We start from the raw sequence: 20181 nt of genomic DNA on the forward strand, positions 1-20181 counted from the left end.
TGCCACTTAGCCATTCAGGGCATGGATTTCTGATTTAATCTCAAGTGGAGCTACATTTTTGTTTTTGTGGGGTTTTTTTGTTTGTTTGTTTTGGAGTTGGGGAGGAGCAGAGGGAAGAAGGAGAGAGAATCTCAAGTAGACTCCCCTTGGAGCCTGATGCGGGGCTCTATTTCACGACCCTGAGATCATGACCTGAGCCAAAATCAAGAGTCCAATGCTTAACCAACTGAGCCACCCAGGCACCCCTGGAGCTACATTTTTGGATTCCTCTTTAACTCTCCAAACTTCAGGACCCTCTTATAACACATCCATCATTACCTCTTTCTCTTTTACCAACTGTTCTTGGGTGTCTATCTGGAGTCCTGTAGCCTCCCTTTGTTCTTGGTCAGCCATGGCTGAGAGTCCTTAAAGGCTTCCTTCTCACCTGTTAGCTCTAAATAAGGAATATGTCAATATTTTGCAATACGTGCATCCTGTCCAAGACATACCAGAGAAGTGACACATTCTGCCATGGTAAGTAGAGTGGGGAGAAAGACTCTTTCATATCCTAATAATTCATGGAGAGGAAGTGATTTCATTCCTGGGCTATTAGGTAACATGCTCTCCTGGGCTAGGGGGTCCTTTTCTACTTCCTCAAATAGTATCTGCAGAGGAGGAGGACCTTGAGGATACGAGTTAGGTGGATGGATGGGGATTAATTCTGGTGTTCTGGATCAAAGAGAATAAATTGGGGTGAGAGCTGGAGGGAGGGCTGTGCAGTTACCCACACACTCCCGCAGGGGCGCCTGGAGCGGGGACGTGTGGACACACCCCTCCAGAGGTGGACTGGCCCAGATTTGAACTTGATTCATTCAAAGTTTGGCTTCCATTCTGGGTGGAGCAGTTGTAACCAAGGAGGAGGAGGAGGAAGGCTACTTCTCTCTCCCAACCCTACCTCCCCACAAACCTTTCTTTTACACACAGTCCTCAAGTCAAGGTGGAGAGTGGAAATCACAGCTGTCGAACACCAGTTTTTCCTCACATCAGAACAGCCCTGCGGGGACCAGGAGAAGATCTGTTTGCTCCCCCATGCTCTTCTCCTAGGGGTGGCCGTCTGTTAAGTCCGGGAGCACGAAGGCATATGGCATACAGAATGGGCTTGAAGCTCAAACAGTCCTGGTTCAAATCCTGGGCTCTGCCTTTGCTCTCTCTTCAACGTGGCAGTTTACTTCAGTTCTTTGAGGCTGCTTCCCTTCTATATAAAATGGAGACTCATAGGGTTGTTTGTGAGGACTAAGTGGGGTCACTTAAGTGCCAGCACCTGGTGTGGCCCTCCAGCCCCTTCCAATGTGCTCTTTCCTAGTTGGATTTATCTTCCGGTGATTCAGTCCCCGTATCTCATTAATTTTTATTTCTATGGGCAGGAAACCCTTTAACCCAACACACCTAAATCCCTCTTCCCACCCAAAGGAGGAGAGAGCTAGGAAGGGTTTTGCATAGCTCTGGGGTGGGGGGGCGTTCCGCGGGTGGGAGAGCTACTGGAGACAGCAAGCTGGATCTCCTTGTGGTAGATCCTTTAGCTAGCGCTTCTGTTGCTTAAATTTGCACCAGTTTAAGTCCCTAGAACACCAAATGCTCCCATATTCAAAGATTTCCAGAAGTATGCAGGCTTTTGCCAAAGGAAATGAGGCCTTGAAAGGGTGGAGGGGGTGGGGCCCCCCATGAATAATGTAGAAGTTGGCAGCCTCAGAGCTTGGCTGTTGGAACTGAAAACACTTCAGCCCATTCCCTGGGGACCTGGAGAAGATGTGCCTCCTGGAAAAGGCTGCAGCCTTCCACCAGCCCTTTACTCTTTGTTCCTGGTTCCCACCCCACTTTGTTTCCTTTTGGCTAGTCAGTATACTTTCATGTCTGCATTGACGGTTTATCTTATAAAATGCTAGCTGTGCGCACGCACACATGCGTGTGTGTGGGTTTGGAAGGGGTCATGCTACCACTGAATTAGCTTAGTTACTTGGAGCCAAAGAAGCTTAGGTTGCAAATTTTGTCCCAACACAGACCAGTTATCCCCTTATTAAGAAAAGACAAAGTTTCTTAGGACTCTTGACCTTCTGTCCAGACCAGCTGGCTTGTGAATGTGGTCTGGTCTTCCTCAAGGGAGATCAGGCAATCCATAACCACTTCCGTAAAACTCAGCTCTCAAAACCTACCTTCTTTATCAAAAAATTAGGGAACTCAAGAGTTTTCTCAGAAAGCTAAAACCTTTCTTTTTAAAAAATATTTTATTTAGGGGCACCTGGGTGGCTCAGGCATTAAGCGTCTGACTTCGGCTCGGGTCATGGTCCCAGGGTCCTGGGATCGAGCCCCACATCGGGCTCCCTGCTCTGCAGGAAGCCTGCTTCTCCCTCTCCCACTCCCCCTGGTTGTGTTCCCTCTCTCGCTGTGTCTCTCTCTGTCAAATAAATAAAATCTTTAAAAAAATATTTATTAGCGTGAGCACGAGTGGGGGAAGGGGCAGAGGCAGAGGGAGAAGCAGACCCTCCCCCTCCTTGAGCAAGGAGCCTGAAGCAGGGCTTGATCCTGGGACTCCAGGATCATGACCTGAGCCAAAGGCCGATGCTTAATGGAACTGAGCCACCTAGACGCCCCTAAAACCTTTCTTATTTTATAGATGATGAGAGCAACAGTGATTGGCCTGTCCCAGAACTTTCAAGGCACCTGTCTGAACCCTGCATCCTATGTTCATGGCCTTCTGAGGTTGGGTGCCATGTTGTCTGCCCACCCATTCCTCTCATTTTTTTTTTCCATGACAGGACCCCTCTGCTCCATATACCTGTGTCCTTCCTGCTTCTAAGCCTTTGCTCTTGGTGTTTCCCTGACTAGAATTTCCTGTCCCTTCTTGCCTGCCCAAATCAACAGTCTTTCAAGGCCCTGCTTCAGTCATCTTTCTCACGTCTTCCTGGATGTCTCTCCGTTTACCAGATTTTATCTCCTAACGTTCTCCATTTGTCTCATGGGTATGGGGCTTCTCTAAGAGATCTTAAGCTCTTAGAGACCCTGTTTTAGGTCTTTTCTATGTGTTTTGCAGCATCTGACCCCACGTGGGTCAATCCCTTGTTGAGTGGGATTCCTAGAAATGGCATGGGACAGCACGCACAGGGAGCTGCTGGACCTGGCTTCCAGCTGGAGTTCTACCCCACCTTGACTGCATAAGTTCAGGCTGATGGAGTTTCTGCCCTTTCCCCAGATAAAAGTAGACAGTCATTTATTCTTATGTGCTCAGGGACAAGGAGGGGCTCTGCTCAAACTCAAAATGAGACCCAACCCCTGTCCTTAGAGAGCTATGATTTAGTTGGGGAGATAGGATATGTAGACAAAAGATGACAATCCTTTCTGATATCCAGGCAATACCGGGTGTACCTTTTTTCCTGTACCCCTTGTTGAGGGGAATTTATACCTTTGACTCCCCATCTAGAATGGAAGGGGGGTGAGCTGTATCTTATTCATGGCTGAATCTCTAGCTTCTAGCCTGGTGTCTGGCACACGGGGGACATTAAGTAGATATTTGAGTTTGTTGAATGAGGGAGTTGATAAACAAATGAGTGAACGTACCAGTGTTGCAGGTGCCCAGAGAGAAGAGGTACGTAGGAGGTAAGGAGGAGGTAAGTTGGTAGCAGATTTTTGGAGAAAGACTAGGAGGTTGCTGAACAGACAAGAGAGGAAGGGCATTCCCAGAGGGAGAAACAGCAAAGGAAGGACACCAAGATGTGAGCGCTGGGCTGGGTGAGAACCTCCCAGTGTGCGATGGCTGGAGATGGGCGTGGGGCAGAGAAGAGAGGTGAGTAAAATGAGTCCATGCCTTTGTTATTCCTCATGCCTTTGTTATTCCTCAGTGGGCGGCTGGGGGCTCTGAAGTTCCTGGGACCAGCATCTCACCCTAAGCTTGCTCCTGCTTACCAATCTCTTCTCCCCAGCCCCCGGCCCTGGCTTCTCATTGCCCCTTGCTCATGGGATGCAAACCTTTTACTATTAGTTGAAGTCAAGACTTGACTGTGCTCAGGGAGCACCTGGAGATCTTATTAAAAATGCAGACTGTGATCTCATGGGTCTGAGGTGGGGCCTGTGGCTCTGCATTTCTCAGGAGCTCCTGCATGATGCTGCCGATCCTGGTCCAGGGACCACGCTTTGAGAAGTGAGGCTTTAAGGCAAACGGCCTGGGGAGGCTCTCTGTAGAATTAAGATTGGGCATTCCAAAGGCAAAAGGAAACTACCTTCCTTTGGATTATTGAGAACACTGCTTCTCCCAGCAGGGTGGGTGACTGAGTGTTATCTAATAAAATATTCAGTGGTAAATGGCACCGGGTAGAAATGCCAAAAATAGGGCTTTACTCCGCCCTTAGCCCATCTTTGATATTGGTCTCTTCATTCTGCAAAACCCCTCTTTGAGTTTCAGCTTCCCTGGCTTTGCTGGCTCCCAGGGAGCAAATGGGCATTTGGAGGCCCAAGTGAGCCATGGAAGGTTCTGGGGTAGCCCTCCTCCTGCCTCACCCTGCCAGCGCATCTCACCCCTGATCTTTTGACCCTCAGTCCTGGGGGATTGAGTTGCACAAAGGCTATTCTGTTATAAATCATACACCTGGTTTCCCTTAGCCAAATTTTGGATAGAAGCAGAGGGACATTCCTTATCTCAGATGTCCCCAGAATAGAAGTTTCTGGACCCTGCGCGAGACCCAATGAGCTGAGTAAGCAGCTTCCCTGAGCCCCACAGTCCCCCTCAGCTGCGTTAAGGAAAAGGAGGAGGCCGGCTACGTCAAACCAAAACTCTCTGGCTGACATGTGCCTGCGGCAGCTCGGGTGGCTGAGCTGCACCCCGGGACTGGCAGCGCTGGGGCCCTGGCTGGGGCTAGCCCTCCCTCTGGGCACACCTGCGGCCGGTGGTGGAGGAGGGCTGTGGCGATGGAGACGGGCCGTGGCCCCTGGAGGACACTCTTCCCTAGGCTGCCTCTCCGCTCCTTTGCTCATCTTCCTTCCTCTGGCTGTGCGCCAGCCGCAGCCAGACCCGAGTCAAGTGACGGAGTCTGTGACGATCCGGGGGCGCAGAGGCACCTCTCTACCCCTCTGCCTTCAGCAACGGCCACCCAGACCTGGCCCACATCGCTCCTCCCAGTCCAGCCCAGCTGCAGCAGCCTTCACGATGGTGTCTGCTTTCCCCCATTTCCTCTTCAAATTCATTCGTTCGTTCGTTCATTCATTCCTTCTTTGGTTCATTCCCTCAGGCAGGCTTCTGTGTGGTTCGGTCTCACCTGTGTATCGAGTGTCCGCTCTGAGCCAAACACTGCGCTGGGCTCCCGTTCTGTTCCTCCACACCCGCGCTTTAGCACCTTCTTTTTATAGCCGATGCAAAGCTCCCTTGCTTTGTCCATTCCAGTCTTCTCTTCCCTGTGTCTCTAACCTGATGGGAGGTCTGGGGTCTCCTCCCCCCAGTGATAGGCAGTGTGGAATCCTGGAAGTACCCCATGTTTCACACAGACCTCAGTTTGAATCCGGGGTCTGACTCTGACCTTGACTACCTACCATACGTCATCTTGGGTGGGTTAAGTTCTGCTAGCCTCAGTTTCCCCATTTGCAATAAAAAAATAGAGAGAAGAAGAAATCACCTATCCCAGGGCTAGGTTTCAGTTCAGATATCACATGTGAAGTACTTGGCACAGAGTTATTACTCAAAAGTATCAGTTGCTCCCTCTTTAGTGCCTCAATGGCCCAATACAAGTGTGAGGGATTGCTGCACAGGAAACTGTTCTACTGAAGGCTTCCCCAGAAGAGTGGGGGCCGCCCTCTGGGCTCAGGGCCATCTTGGTAGTCCACCCCAAGTCCTCCTACTTGTGATATTTGCCGATTTTCTCCTTCCTTTTTCCAATGGAAAGTTTTCAAACATACACAACCGAAGAGAGAACTATGTGATGAGCCCTTTGCACCTGCCAACAGTTTCAACAATGAACAGCAACGTCCAGACTTGGGTCACCTACCTCCCCCACTTTTTTTTTCGTGGAATATCTTAAAGCAAATTCAAGTCACCCTATCTTTTCACCTTTAACACGCCAGTGTGTATAACAGATAAAGATGTTCAAATCAAAACCACAATGAGATACCATCTCACACCGGTCAGAATGGCTAAAATTAACAACTCAGGAAATAACAGGTGTTGGTGAGGATGCGGACAAAGGGGAACCCTCTTGAACTGTCGGTGGGAATGCAAGCTGGTGCAGCTACTACGGAGAACAGTATGGAGGTTCCTCAAAAAGTTGAAAATAGAGCTACCATACAACCCAGCAATTGCACTACTAGGTATTTATCCAAAGGATACAAACACAGCGATTTGAAGGGGCACATGCACTCCAGTGTTTATAGCAACAATGTCCAGAAAAGCCATACTATGGAAGGAGCCCAGATGTCCATTGACAAAGGAATGGATAAAGAAGATGTGGTGTATATACACAATGGAATATTACTCAGCCATCAGAAAGAATGAAATCTTGCCATTTGCAACGACGTGGATGAAACTAGAGGGTATAATGCTAAGTGATATAAGTCAGTCAGAGAAAGACAAATACCCTATGATTTCACTCATATGTGGCATTTAAGAAAAAAGCAGGTGAACATAGGGGAAGGGAAGGAAAAACAAAATAAGATGAAATCAGAGAGGAAGACAAACCATAAGAGACTCTTAACTCTAGGGAACAAACTAGGATTTGTTGCTGGAGGGGAATGGGGTGGGAAGATGGGGTAACTGGGTGATGGGCATTAAGGAGGGCACGTGATGTAGGGAGCACTGGGTGTTATATGCAACTGATGAATCACTGAACTCTACCCCAGAAACTAAAAATACAGTATATGTTAACTAAATTGAATTTAAATAAGGAATAAAAAAAAAAAAACAGATAAAGATGTTTAAGAACATAACCGTAATATTTTATCACACCCAACAAAATTAAGAATTATTCATGAATATAATTTAATACCCAGCCAATATTTATTTTTTCCCAATCGTCTCAAAAAATGTCTTTTTACTGTTGATTTGATTGGGTATCAGGATTCCCCAAAGGTTCATATTACATTCGATTGTAGGATCTCTTAGGTGTTTTTACACCAGCCTGCTTTGACATGTTCTGTTTTCAGTGGTAATGGTAGAAAAATGAGGAAGTCCTTATTTCCGGAAAGTCTCCCCAACTCACTTCCCAGAACCCTTTCCAAATAACACAAAACAAACATCTCCTTTTTGGGGTGTTTTTAAATGACAAAAAGAGTTCCCCCCCTTTACAGCAGTTTTGAAATGAATGAGCTCCTCTAACAACTTTCAAATCCCAACTATCATCCAAGAGAAGAAGAAGAAGAAGAAGAAGAAGAAGAAGAAGAAGAAGAAGAAGAAGAAGAAGAAGAAGGAAAGCAGGATTTGCTTTAGTTCTTGTTTTAGAGGGGAAAAAATCCTGGGGAACTTTGTTCTTTTCAGAAAGATTTTTTTTATGCCCTCCCACCTGCTTTTCAAAATCCACCAACCACAGAATTTACTCCATCCCCCTTTTTCTCTCTCCCTTACACACTCCCTCTCTCTTTTTAGCAGCAACATACAAGCCGGCCATATTAGAGAGATGGAAATAAAGCTTCCTTAATGTTGTATGTGTCTTTGAAGTACATCTGTGCATTTTTTTTTAGCATCTAACCATTCATCCCTTGTAGCCCTCGGCCCCTCAAATCACCCTCTCCCATATCCCACCCGACTAACATCTCAGTCTCTGAAAATGCACAGAGATGCCTGGCTACCTCGCCCTGCCTTCAGTCTCGCGGGGCTCAGTCTCTTTTTCTCTTTGGGTAAGTTAGACTGCACATCTGCATGCTCCTGAGGGTCCAGAAGTGTAGCCAAAGCTGGAAGAGGATGGGGGCCGGGGGCAGGGAAGAAGACATTGATTGCTTGAGCTTCCCTTCATGTCCTTGGGAAGGGAGGTACCGAGGACTGGGGGAAGACATTGTTGGGGACTGCATAACGCTGGGACTACTTGGTCACAGAAATGTTGGGTCGGGGGATCTGAGTGTTCCTCAGGGGTGACAGTTATCACGGGAGGTGATTTTTCTTTGGGTTTCCCTGAAACAGACTTATGTGGGGGTGGGGGCAGAGGATAGGTCGATCTGCAAAGTCTCTTCGTGGATTTTTTTTAAGCTGCAGCAAATATGGGGTCCTGGGTCTTCATGCTCCCTTAAGGGGCTTCTCTTGTGGACCGTGATCTTTGGAATCTGGTGGATTTAGGATATTAGGAAAGAATGTTTGGGGGAATGGGAGGTAGAAAGTTGAGTCTGGGTCTTGTTTCCTGGAAATCTGTACCACTGGTTTGTTGAAATGTGTGGGGGGGCAGGTGGGAAGCAGGCTTGAAGTATGATCTCTGCATTGGGAAGAGACTTGCTGAAGCAAGCGCTGATGGAGGCCTCTGGCGTGGGCCAGATGGAGTGGAGGAGGGGGTCAGGTGAAGGGATCAGGAAAAAAAGAAAAAAAAAAGGAACTCACAGGCTGAGTGTGGCTGTGGCCCTTTAAGACCAGCCCAGCCTTGCAGACCGCCTTGTCAAGTGATCCGAACGTTAATTTCATATTTGACCACTCAGGACTTCCTGGTGAGTAGGTGGGCTAGAGAGTTATTTGCAAGCCTGCTTTATGGGTAGTTTCATCCTTGCCCCTAAACTTACTCATTGCTGGTGTAGCAGTTGGTCAAGTCCCGGGATTGTCAGTGGGGATATTCCGCATCACAGAATCCCTCTCCCTCCCTCCCTCTCCTCGTCCTTCTCTGGTGTGCTGTGTTGGATGTTGGGCAGGAGTGCTAGGCAGAGACAACACAGAGCCCCTGTCAGCTTGCGTCATAAGGCCTATTAGCTTTGCTGAGTTCCTGGACAGTATTAACAACAGAGCAGGAATGTTACAGAAGCGTGGGCTGTACAAAGAGGAGGAGCCTTGGAATCAGCTGTGGGTTTAAAGCCACCTTTGTCATTTACTTCATGACCGTAGGCAAGTTACTTGACCCTTCTGAGCTTCGGTTCTTTCGTGGGTAAACTGGAGAATGCCTGGGTTTTTCTGTGAGGCGGGCACACAGCAGGTGCTCAATAATAGCTGAACTTTGCGAACGCTTTCCACGTGCCCAGGGGCTGTATAGCTTATTTAGTCCTCAAGATAATCAGTAATTGAATGAGGTAGATGCTGTTATGATCCTTCTGTTATGGATGAGGAAACAGGCACAGCGAAATGAAGTAACTAAGTTACTTAAATTAAGTAACTTAAAGTCACACGACTAGTTCAAGGTGAGCTGAGGTTTGAACCGGTTTGTCGGACTTCTAGCACTTAGCTGTTGAGCTCTACTGCCCCCAATGTTCAAGAAACGGTACTGCTATATTAACAATAATGATTAAAGAATCTCAAGTGCAGGCAAAAAGATGGGGAGTTGGGTGGATGACCTGGGTGTAAGGAACCAGGGATGGAGGACACGTGACTCCCGTGGGAGTTAGAGAGAGAGCTTCTTGTGGGAGGGGGACAGTCTTGTGAGAGCCTGATCTAAGCGAAGAAAGGAAGGGGGCTCCATGACCATGACCAGGGTGTGTCTCAGGGGATGATGGGGCCTGGAGTGAAGAGGTCAGGGAGTGGGGGTTGTGAGATGGTGGTGGGAGGAAGCTAGAGCCTCTGCAAACCTGGGTAGTAGATCTTGAACTTGAACTTGACTGATGATATGATGAGGTATGCCCTGGCACACCAAGGCTAAGGGCTCAGGTGGACAAAGGAACTTTGGTGGTCGTAATGGCATCAGCCTCCAAGATGGAGGGACAAATGACGAGGGAGGGACCACATCAGGGGCAGGATTTGTGAGGATAACCAAAGAGCGGGTAAATCATAGAGGATAACCAGCGGGGCAATCTGCCGTACACACAGCAGAAGCATGTGAGACTAGTTTTTAGCTAGAAACAATCCAAATGACTGGACTTCCCAGAGTTTTTCTTAAGACCATGGGCTCTGCAGTCACCAGCCTTGTTACCCAAGTCTGGGTTAAGTGAGGTGAGGTCCTCACTCAAGCCCACTGCACGTATCTTCTGCTGGGGGCAGGGGTCCAGGCATGGAGGGGAAAATGCCTTTCTTTCCTTCCACAGACATTTATGGAGGGCCCATCTGTGGTCACATACTGTTCTGGGGCCAGGGATACCAAGATGAGTAGAAATCAGTTCCCTAGAGCCTCCCAAGGGACACGGGCACGCGAACAGATAATGACAGCACAAAATCACAGGGGCTGTCACAATAACAATCCTAATGATGCTGAGAATGATAGACCTTCGTCAAGGGCTGACTATGTACCAGGCATCGCTGGGAGCTTCCTATGTTAACAAGTCATGTGACCCTCACAACTGCCCTAGGAGTTGGGTTCTATGATTGTCTCCCATTTTACAGATGAGGAAACTGAGGTCTGGAAGGTTAACTCTCTTGCCTAAGATCTGACCGCTTGGCCACAATGCCGTTCTGCCTTCAGGTCACTTGGAAGCGATAGGAACTGGGCTGGGTTGAGGGCCCAGGTGCTGGGGATGCTGTTATTGAGGCATGCCTCATTAGCTGGGAACTGCAGCATAGGTAAGAGGGCCCCAGGTCGAGAAGGGTGAACGAGCTTCCCGACCTGAAGCATAAGTGCAGAGGCATGGAGGGGTGAAAGAAGGTGGGGTTGTCAGGACAAGTAAGGAATTGGGGATCGCCGAGTGGAAGAAGAATGGAGGGTTGGGAGCTGGCAGGAGAGGAGGCCAGGACCTAGGTTGGTTCCAGATGGCAAAGGGTTGGAAGCCGTGCCCAGGAACCTGGACTTGATCCTGAAAACAACAGGGAGCCAGTGGAGGGGTGGTGAGGACATGCTGCCTGGAGGTAGACTGGGCTAGGAGGCAGAGATCCTGGTGTGGGGGAGGGTCTGAAAGCAGGAGGCAGGGTCTGGGTGTCACACTCCCCCGGGATGCAGGGGGCTGCCCCAGAAGGTTGTGGGGACCATTTCTCTGCTTGGACACTCTCTCTTTTAAACAAGAAGAACATAAACCTACCTCATTGGTTGCTGTAGGGTTGGGAAGAGGAGTGAAGAGAATTCACTTCTGTCTTTGCAGGAGATAGAGCTTGGCAGGAGGTGAGCAAATCTGTGTGATCTCTGAAAGATGGGCTAGTTAGAACAGTGGATAACATGGGGCCTGGGCTGCCCAGATGTGGCCCCAGAGAAAGGGGGGAGGTCTGGGTGCCAGGGATGCTTTGGAACTAAAACCAGAAGCCACATCCTTTCTGTGCCCCCGTTGATCCCCATTTCCTTTCTATAAGTTGGAAATCGAGAAACCCAGACCTGGTCCCAAATGGGACAACCAGGAGGACTGGGCTTCCTTGTATGGAGGTCCCTTTAAACAGGACCATTCCCCTCTGGCCAGCCTGCCCGGAGCTAGGGGCTGGCAGTTGGAGCTGGATCTGCCATGTAGACAGCTGGAGGCCTGGTCCCTGGCATGCCTTGGAATGTCACTAGGCCTCAACCCCTCACCCCTGTCTGGAGCCTGGCAGCCTGGGCTCAAATCGAGCTTTGTCATTTACTAGCTGTGAACTTGGGCTATTCATGTAACTTCTTTGTGCTCAATTGCACCGTCTGGAAAGTGGGGTGGTAATAGGGCTGTTGTAAGTATCAAATGATGTCATATCTGTGGTAAGAAAGCATCTGGCCTGCAGTAAGCACTTTCTTGTCATTGCGAAGTCCTTTCTATGGCCCTAGCTGCAGACTTGGCTACTTTCCGGAAGCCGCAGAGTTTATCAGGATTTTGCTTACAGCTCTGACCTTGTTGCATGGTGGTTTCTTAGTCTTTAATGGGGGCCTGGATTGGTGAGAGGCCTAAAACCCTGGTGGGGACTTGGGCTGACGTGGGTGCCTTGGAGTAGGAGTCAGGAACCACGGTCTGGCCCCGGCTTGTCCCTGTCCTCTGTGTGTCTCCCTCGGGGCCTCATTTGCCTCACTGGTGAGGCGGTGGATCTAGGTTCACAATTCTGGAGGTGCCCCTGTCCGGCTTCCTCTGATTTGGTGATCCCAGCCTCTCTCTGCAGGTGGGACCCGCTGAACGCCTCTGACCACTAGAGGGCGCTCGCGTTCCTCCCGGTGACTCCTGCGGGGGCCAGGCGGCCGGGTTGCGGCGGGGGCGGGGCGGGGGTTGGGGGGAAGGGACCCTGCATTGCACCTCGGCTCCCTCCAGCCAGCCAGATAGGACCTCCCCACAGCTCTGCCCTTCCACGCGGCAGGGTGCTGGCTCCTTCACAGTGGAGGGCGCTGCCCTGTGGGGTTCAAGTTCTCATCTGAAGGATGTGGGCTGGGCGGGGAAAGAGGCCAGGGATAGGTCAGCCCGATTCACAGCACCTGCTTTCTGCGGTCACGTGGAGGCCCCTTTTGGGAGGGGGCCCTGGGGAGGTAGCGGCCCTTGGAGGGGGTTAGAGAAGCGGAGCCTTCCTCGGGTAAGAGGTAAGCTCAGGACAAGGCCTTGCCTGCTTCCTTCCCTGCAGATTTCTGTGCCTCTGCAGGGCGCGGGCGGCAGTGGTATTTTCTGCACACCTCCTCCTTGCCTGGCGCTCTGCTAGGTGCTTTCATAATGCTGATGAGAGTGGGGATCCGGGAACTGGGCTTTGCTCTTCTTGGCAGCCCCCTCAGCCTCCCCAGTTCACGCTCCCCTAGCGAGCGTCCGGCCTGCAGCAGGGTGTGCACGCCCAATCCCTCCACCGGAGGCTCCGCTGTGACCTCTGGGGCCAGCCCTTCAGAGCCTCGCCTGTCCTTTAAGTCCCGTGCACCAAGCCCTGGCCACGCATCCTGAGGGGGCAGCTGAGCAGACGGCCAGCCCGGCTCGCGGCTGCAGTGCGGCTGCTTCCGGGGCGGGCCCCGCAGCGGAGCGGCGCGCAGCCCTGCAGGGGATGCTTCCGACCCGCGGCTGCGGGGCCCGCGGCGGCCGCCAGAGCTGGGGGAATTCCAAGGGGCTGCCCTCTGCCGGGAGGACAGTGTCCCAGAAGGCCTTCCTGTTTAGGGGGCAGACTTGAGGAGAATGTAGGGTACTGGAGCTGCCAGCCTGCGCACCACGCTTTACGTATTTTCTCTCTTTAAAATGATCATGGCAGCCCCAGGAGGTGGGTGTCATCAGCTGTGTTTTACAGAGCAGGGGACTGGGGCTTGGAAGGTGAAGGAGCTTGCCCACATCCTCCCAGCCGATGGAAGGCAGAGCTGGAAGGGACCCCGTGTCTCACGGCATCTCCTTGTCTAGGCTTTTCCTGCAGCCGTAGCTTCCTAGCCACGCCCTCTGCCCCTCCCCCGTCTGCCCCCTCCCCCCTCTCCACCCCCGGGCGCTGCCGGCTTCCTATCACACTCAGAGAAGAAAATCCTGATTCCCGAGTTCTGGCCCCCAAGGCCCCTGGTGCCTCGCCCCTGCCTAACTCTGGGACCTCGGGTCTTACCATTTGCTCCTTGGTCCCTGCTCCTTGTGCTTAAGACACACGAAACTCATTCCAGCCACTGGGACTTTGCTCTTGATGTTCCGCTGCTTGGCACTTGATTCCTTCAGGATTTGAGATGGCTCACTCCCTCACTTTGTCAGGGGCTACCTACACGTCAGCGCCTCCGAGCAGTCCTCCCTGACTACCGTTAGGAAACAACAAGCCCCTTCTCTTTGCTTTAGTTCTTACAGTGGCTGCCAGGTATCACTATGTAAAGTTACATTGTGATTTTTTTCCTCGTTAGCGTGTGTTCCCTTCCCTAAAACACAAGCTTCGTGTGACGGGGACTCTGCCACCATCGTTCACAGCAATAACCCGTCCCCCCCCAGCCTAGGCTAAGTGCGTGGGGGCGTAGGGGATGGCTTATAAATATTGGGTACACGAGTGAATGCATGGCTGATACTGAGTGTTACTGCTTATCCCCTATAAAGAAAATGAATCTTGGGATGAGGCTTTGACAATATTGGCAGGAAATCTTAGCGTTAAGGTCAGGACTAGGGTGAGCCCAGTGAGGTGCCCACAGTGTGCAGTTTAAGGGGGTGTTTGCCTGATCCTGAGGGTTGGTGCCCCCTTAAATTCTGTGTCCAAGGCTTTCTGCCCCATGGAGATCACTGCCGCTTCAACTGGAAGGGCGTGGGCTCCCTCACCCACCCTAGACTCTGCTCTGCTTAGGGTGTCAGAATGGGCCGGGCAGCCCCAGCACCCAGCTCTTCTGGACCAGGCCCGGTGCTCCTTACCGGATTTGACAGAAACCTGCTGTCCCCACCCTGTCACCCCTTCAGCCTGTGTCAGCTCCTTGCTGGGGAGTTTCCGGCCTGACATCTCCAGAAGGGGCTCCTGTCCTTGTAGACAACGATGGTCCTGGGAAAGACTTGGGGCCATTTGTCTGCCCCTGACTTGACAGGCGATGTGGTTTCTCTCCACCCCAGCCTTGCTTTACCCCAAGGGCCACGTCGGGTACCCCCCTGGAGCTTTGCCCGCCCCATACCACTCCCTGACTAATTTCAGACCTAAGGGACGCAGCCCGTGGCCATGGCTCTGCTCCACTCCCCAGCAGGTGCAGAACGCTTGCCCCCTCCCTGGCCCTGTGAGCCAGAATCCTCACCAGCTTGTGGCTTTATCCACAGTGCCACCAGGGCGGAGCATGGAGGTCACGGTACCTACCACCCTCAACGTCCTCAACGGCTCTGATGCCCGTCTGCCCTGTACGTTCAACTCCTGCTACACAGTGAACCACAAACAGTTCTCCCTGAACTGGACCTACCAGGAGTGTAGTAACTGCTCTGAGGAGATGGTGAGTCCCGGGTCGGGGGCGGGGTGAGGGAGGGGGCAGGAGCCCCTGGGCACGAAGCCCACATTTCCCACCACCTGCCCCTGCCCTGGACCAGGACCCTGGGGATCCCGGTGGGCTGTCTCCTCCAGAGGGCTGCGGCAGTAGGTGTGTGGTCACGCCTGGGTGGCCCTGGGAGGGTGGCAGAGACCTGGAGGTAACCGCCTCTCTTCCAGGGCACCAGGTGCATGGCGGGGAGGGGCACTCCTTGCAGCCTCTTGCTCATGCAGCCCCCCTCCCCAGTTCCTCCAGTTCCGCATGAAGATCATCAACCTGAAGCTGGAACGGTTCCGAGACCGTGTGGAGTTCTCGGGGAACCCCAGCAAGTATGACGTGTCGGTGACGCTGAGAAACGTGCAGCTCGAGGATGTGGGCACCTACAACTGCTATATCATGAACCCGCCCGACCGCCACCGTGGCCACGGCAAGATCTACCTGCAGGTCCTCATGGAAGGTGAGGGACGGGGCAGGCAGAGCGGGGAGCCTGCTGCCTGGGGCCCCTGCTTGTCCCCCCCCACCCTCCAGCAGGAGGATCACCCTGCTCCTTGGGAGGGGCTGTGCCCTCCTGAGGGTGGGAGCTCTGGCTTGTGTTGGGGGGAAGGCACCCCTGTTACTTCCTCAGGTCTCTGAGGACTGGGACCTCGGTCATGATCATGATGCCAAGAATCATAAAGCAGCGTTCATTGGTTGGGCACTTGCTATCGAGAGGAGAAGTCAGCCACCTAAGGTCACGCAATGAGTGAATAGTACAATTAGGACTCAAATTTGGGTCTATTCCATCTCAAAGTCCGTGCTCTTAAAATTCTGCATTTTACTGTCTCCCCCTGGGGCTTTGAGGTGCCCTGGGATTTTGGGGTGGGGCGCGGAGAGCTCAGGGGCCTGGGTTGATTTTGGCTTTGACTACAGTCCACACAGAGCGTCCGGTGAGGACCACCCCGCGCATACTGCGGGGAGCAGGGGGCAGTGGACGAGGCTCCCTTTCCCTGCCCTGGTGCTCAGTGGGTCTGTTTCTTTTCCTTCTCCAGAGCCCCCTGAGCGGGACTCCACGGTGGCCGTGATCGTGGGCGCCTCTGTGGGCGGCTTCCTGGCGGTGGTCATCTTGGTGCTGATGGTAGTAAAGTGTGTGAGGAGGAAAAAAGAGCAGAAACTGAGCACGGACGACCTGAAGACGGAGGAGGAGGGCAAGACAGATGGAGAGGGCAACGCGGACGATGGCCCCAAGTAACGCGGCCCCGCAGCCCCTCCCTCGCGTCCTGTCTTCCTCCCACCCTCCGCCCTGCACACCGTGCCCCTGCTTGCCCTCTCTTGGTGTGCTTCTCTTGAACCAGGGTCCCAGGGCCCACCTGGGGCCTCCCAAAACCCTCACTTCGTACCCCCCACCCTGCACCAAGAGTGACCCACCTCTCTTTCATTTGGGAAACCTGCCATGGCGCGTGGGACGTGTGGGCCCTGGGGGGGGGGGAGGGGGGAAGAAGTGGGCTCAAAACTGCCAGTCCCTGAGAGGAGGCAGGAGGCCTGTGTGAGGGTCCCAGAAAGAGAGGGGGTGAGGGGGAGTTCGGCTGCCCAGCCTGCCCTGTTTGTGGACTGGTCTGGTGGGCCTCAGGGAGGATCTGCGGGTGGCTGAGGGGTTTTGCTGGGCTGCCTCAAGAAAGCCCTGGCTGTGGCGTGGCTCTGCTCCCCGAGCTGCTCCAGGCCAGGCCGCCCTGTCAGGCTGGGGGCTGCTGATGGGTTCCTATCACTTGGGGGGGGGGCATGCATTTCCTGGGCATTGAGGGGAAGCCTTGGCCCAGGGACCTGTGCTCTTCCCCCCTCCACTGATAGCTGCTACCACAGGAGCCTCGTGGGGGCGTTTTCTGTCGGCTGCGAATCTCTTGGGATTTGGGGAGAGCATTGCATGAAGACTCACTGAGCTGGGCCATGGGTAGGTTGTATCGTTCTAGGTAGTGGTCATTTTTCACCATAGTTAACCACTAACAGGAGACAAATTTCAAAGTCAGCTGAGGTCTGAAGGGGTGGAGGCTCCATTGTAAAATGGAGTTAGTCACAGACCGCCTTATCCAACAGGGTGACCGCCCTCAGCCCAGGTGTGGGGCTGGGGAGGGTGGAAACCATGGCGGAGGAGTTGATGTGCAGGCTGGGGGCTTCAAGCGGGCCTTCTCTTCAAACTTTCCCAGTGACCCTCAGCAGGGTTTTTAGCTGGCTTTTGGGTAGAGACCAGGGAAGGAAATGCCCTGAGGGAAGCGTGAAGGGGCCCTCGGAGCCTGTGAGATCCTGTGGCCATGTTACACCCTCCCTGCCCCAGGGACTCCCTCTGTGGGGAGGAAATAGCATTTCTGGAGAGCCAACTTTCACTGCCATTTTACTCACATTAAGAGGGAAGTATTTAAGCCTCAAGAGAGGGAGAGAGACAGAAACTGCTGACGTGAACTCTACCTTGGAAGACCCTCAGAGATCAAGGAGGCAAGTCACTCGCTAGAGATGGGGAACCAGGTTCAAACTGATGGACTGAGGGTCCCGCCCTCCCCTCCTCTGGCTCCTCAGTCTCCAGTTTGGATCAACAGAGCCATAGTTTTCCCTGTGGGAAGGGCCTCTGCGGGCTGGTAGACAGGGAGGTGAGGTGAGGGAGCTGGGCTGTCCAGGCCTGCTTCCTCTCCCAGGGCGCTGGGGATGGAGGGATGGAGCGGGAGGGCAGAGCGGCTGGTGAGGCGCCACCCCTGCCCCCAGACTGACCTTCTTTAGCATTTCCTGGCCTTTCAAGGAGCTCAGACCCTGCCCAGGCTCTGGGATTCAGTGCCCGGGGCAGGAACCGGTCTGAGGAAAGGGGGTGGAGACAGGACTGTGACAGTCTCAGGGACCATTCTCTGCCTCTGCCCATCAGATGGCCAATTTGGGGAGAGAACAAGAGCATCCGGGAGGTTCAGTTTAATTCACTTCAATTCAACATCCATTTATTGAGCATTTCCTGTGTGCCAACTGCCGGGGATGCACATGAAGCCATAACAAGAGTTGGGAACTGTCAGGTCAGCACTGTGGGGACCAAGATTCATTTTTTTTTTTTTTTTTGGTGCATCTAATTCCACCTCTGTAACCACTGCTTCCAGGGCTGGAGTTGGAGAGAAGGAAGAGAGTCCCGAATCTGGGCCCTGGGAAGGGAAGAAAGGAAGGAAGAGCTGGGGGGAGGTCCAACAGGGAACAAGGCGACAGGCCAGGCAGAGTGGGGGACGGACAGCCTGGGTGACAGCTCCTGGGTGGGGTGAGGCCAGCTCAGTACCTAACTGCCAATCAACACACTGCCAATGGGGGTGGGCTAAGCCACCAGGATGCCTGGGGCGGGCGGACCCAGCCCAACCTTGGAGCCAACCAGCTGAGAGGGGGGTGATGGGTGGTGGGCATCTCATACCGGCTGAGACCGAGGGCCGTTGTGATACACGTCTGCAGCCTGCAGATTTCCCTTTTCGGCAACCTCTCAAGTGCTCTCCTCTTTCAGGACGAGCGAGGATCTGTGCTGATGCAGGGCACTTTTCTTTTTCCAGGATGCCTAACATTTAGGGGAAATTTTTGCACGATTCCCTAGGTTTATTCTAAGAAGTCCCAAATCTCCATCAAGAAGCCCCAGACTTCTGGGTTCCTTCCTTTCAACGCCCTGACCCAGTGGGCCCCTCCACCCCTGGCTGCCCACCCTCATGGGCACTTTCTCCTGCAGCCTCTTAGAATCTGTTCCAGAGCTGTCCTAGAGCTGCCTCCCCCAGGGCCGTGAGGTTGGGAACAAGATGGGGCTTTGGTGAGTAGAGGTGGGGAACCGGTGACGTGTTTCCATAGCAGCCATTTCTCTACCCTGCTTTCTAGTTTATACCAGCAAGCTGCTTCTCTCCCTGCGCTGTGGGGTCCAGCCCCACTTCCGGCTGCATGTTCCCATCACTGCGCTCTGCTGGGTCCAGTCTGCTGGTTTCCTCAACCGCCCCTGCCTCTCCTGTTGTCTTGGAGCTCCCTGTCTGTCTCTTCCTCCTAATTAAGGGCCACTGTAAAGAGATGAGCTGGCCAACCCATGGGATTGAGCTTCTAAGAACGAAGTACAATTTTTTCAGGACTGAAATGCCTTGAGGTGCCTTGAAACTGGCTTTGAAAATGGCTGTCTGCCCCTTAGCTATGGACTAATCACAGTTATTCCCAATTTATAAAAAGGAAAAGCTGATTGGATCCATATTTTCTCCCCGGAAGTCCCCTTGGGGAAGTTGGGCTGGTAAGTATTTACAAGGTCAGGTGAAGCAGATGGACAATGGAAAATACTGGCCAGGTCCCAAAAGACAGTCCCGGGCCATAGGGATGGCGTGGTGCAGTCAGAATGAGTGATGAATCAAGAAATTTTCCTTGCAACTTGTCTTAAGGATAGACAGCCTGTGCCTCTTGCTGATGTCTTCCTTTATTGAAGCTTGCTGATGCATTTGCACATAGTCTATATATAGGTATAGATATATTCTATATACAAATATAAAACGTCGCGCCACATCCACCCCAAAAGTTATACCGGGTTGGGGGGGGAACCATCATTTCTCAATGTTTTGAGTTGATTCACCAAAGGCAAATTATGGAATGTTCTTATTGCTTTTTGTGCACTTGGAGGAGAAAACCCAACTACGTATGCACTTTCTAGGTTTTCTGTGTTACAGGGTGGTTGGAGGGGGTGGGGAGAAAAACTTCAGTGGTCCTCTGTGACCCAGCCTCTGTGATGTGTCTGCCTTTTGGAGCAGACTGCATTTCTTTTGCAGTTTGTTGTATTGCTTGGATCTATCGGCTACAATAAACAGATCATCTCCCCTGAACATCCCTCGAGTGTGGCTTTTTTCAGGGGTGAAGAGCAGCGTGGGTGGAGGCTTTGCCAGGATGCTGACAGGGACCCCCGCTGCTCCTTTCCTGGTACTCCCGCGACGTTGCTGGGTCCCCAGCAAGGACACGGTCCTTCTGCTTTACTCATGTCGACAAATGGCTCATCTCTTTCCCCCTTTGCCTTCTTTCGGAATCCTGGGGGACTCCATCTACCTCGGAAGCACCTGAAGGCAGGGTGGCTGAACACCCACTTCTTGGGGGCCCTTGGTTATTTCTGGGATGACGACAAACTTGGGCACTGTGACACTGTTCACAGATGTTGCCTATTTTTTCCATGGACGGATGGGCCATCCTTCCTGCCCCCCATTTCTAAGCTGTGTCTCACTAGGTAGACACTTCCCATGCCTGCTCTGGACTCAGGGGGTGGGGGGAATAGCTGCTCAGGGTCTGCTCTCATGCACCTTCTCGGGTGAGGGGGGCTGGGGGGAGGAGTCAGGTT

At 52.6% G+C, this 20181-nt stretch overlaps 1 protein-coding gene and 1 long non-coding RNA gene across 5 annotated transcripts in view; one reads left to right on the forward strand and one right to left on the reverse strand.

Moving 5' to 3' along the window:
* Positions 1–20181, reverse strand: part of LOC144379467 (uncharacterized) — a 38000-nt gene that overhangs the window by 12524 nt on the left and 5295 nt on the right. Inside the window, exon 2 of the long non-coding RNA XR_013442600.1 lies at positions 11077–11177. This is a non-coding gene — a long non-coding RNA (uncharacterized LOC144379467). The remainder of the gene's footprint in view (positions 1–11076; positions 11178–20181) is intronic.
* SCN2B (sodium voltage-gated channel beta subunit 2) lies at positions 3683–19678 on the forward strand. Of its 4 annotated transcripts, none has more exons than XM_078058920.1 (4): positions 3683–3817; positions 14656–14822; positions 15102–15312; positions 15884–19678. In XM_078058920.1, the coding sequence occupies exons 1-4, from the start codon at positions 3784–3786 to the stop codon at positions 16081–16083; spliced, it is 612 nt and encodes a 203-aa protein (XP_077915046.1). In that variant the 5' UTR covers positions 3683–3783; the 3' UTR covers positions 16084–19678. The 4 variants fall into 4 exon arrangements, with proteins under 4 accessions (XP_077915046.1, XP_035978919.1, XP_077915048.1 ...); XM_036123026.2 differs by lacking the exon at positions 3683–3817 and adding an exon at positions 7561–7845; XM_078058922.1 differs by lacking the exon at positions 3683–3817 and adding an exon at positions 8530–8637.

This window comes from Halichoerus grypus, chromosome 11 (genome assembly GCF_964656455.1).
Source record: "Halichoerus grypus chromosome 11, mHalGry1.hap1.1, whole genome shotgun sequence".
NCBI classification, from domain to species: Eukaryota; Metazoa; Chordata; class Mammalia; order Carnivora; family Phocidae; genus Halichoerus; species Halichoerus grypus.

Coding starts and splice junctions, on each gene's coding strand:
- SCN2B (XM_036123026.2), top strand. CDS start 7,776: ATGCACAGAGATGCCTGGCTACCTCGCCCTGCCTTCAGTCTCGCGGGG. Junction 7,846..14,655: donor CAGTCTCTTTTTCTCTTTGG/GTAAGTTAGACT, acceptor CTTTATCCACAG/TGCCACCAGGGCGGAGCATG. Junction 14,823..15,101: donor GTAACTGCTCTGAGGAGATG/GTGAGTCCCGGG, acceptor CCCCCTCCCCAG/TTCCTCCAGTTCCGCATGAA.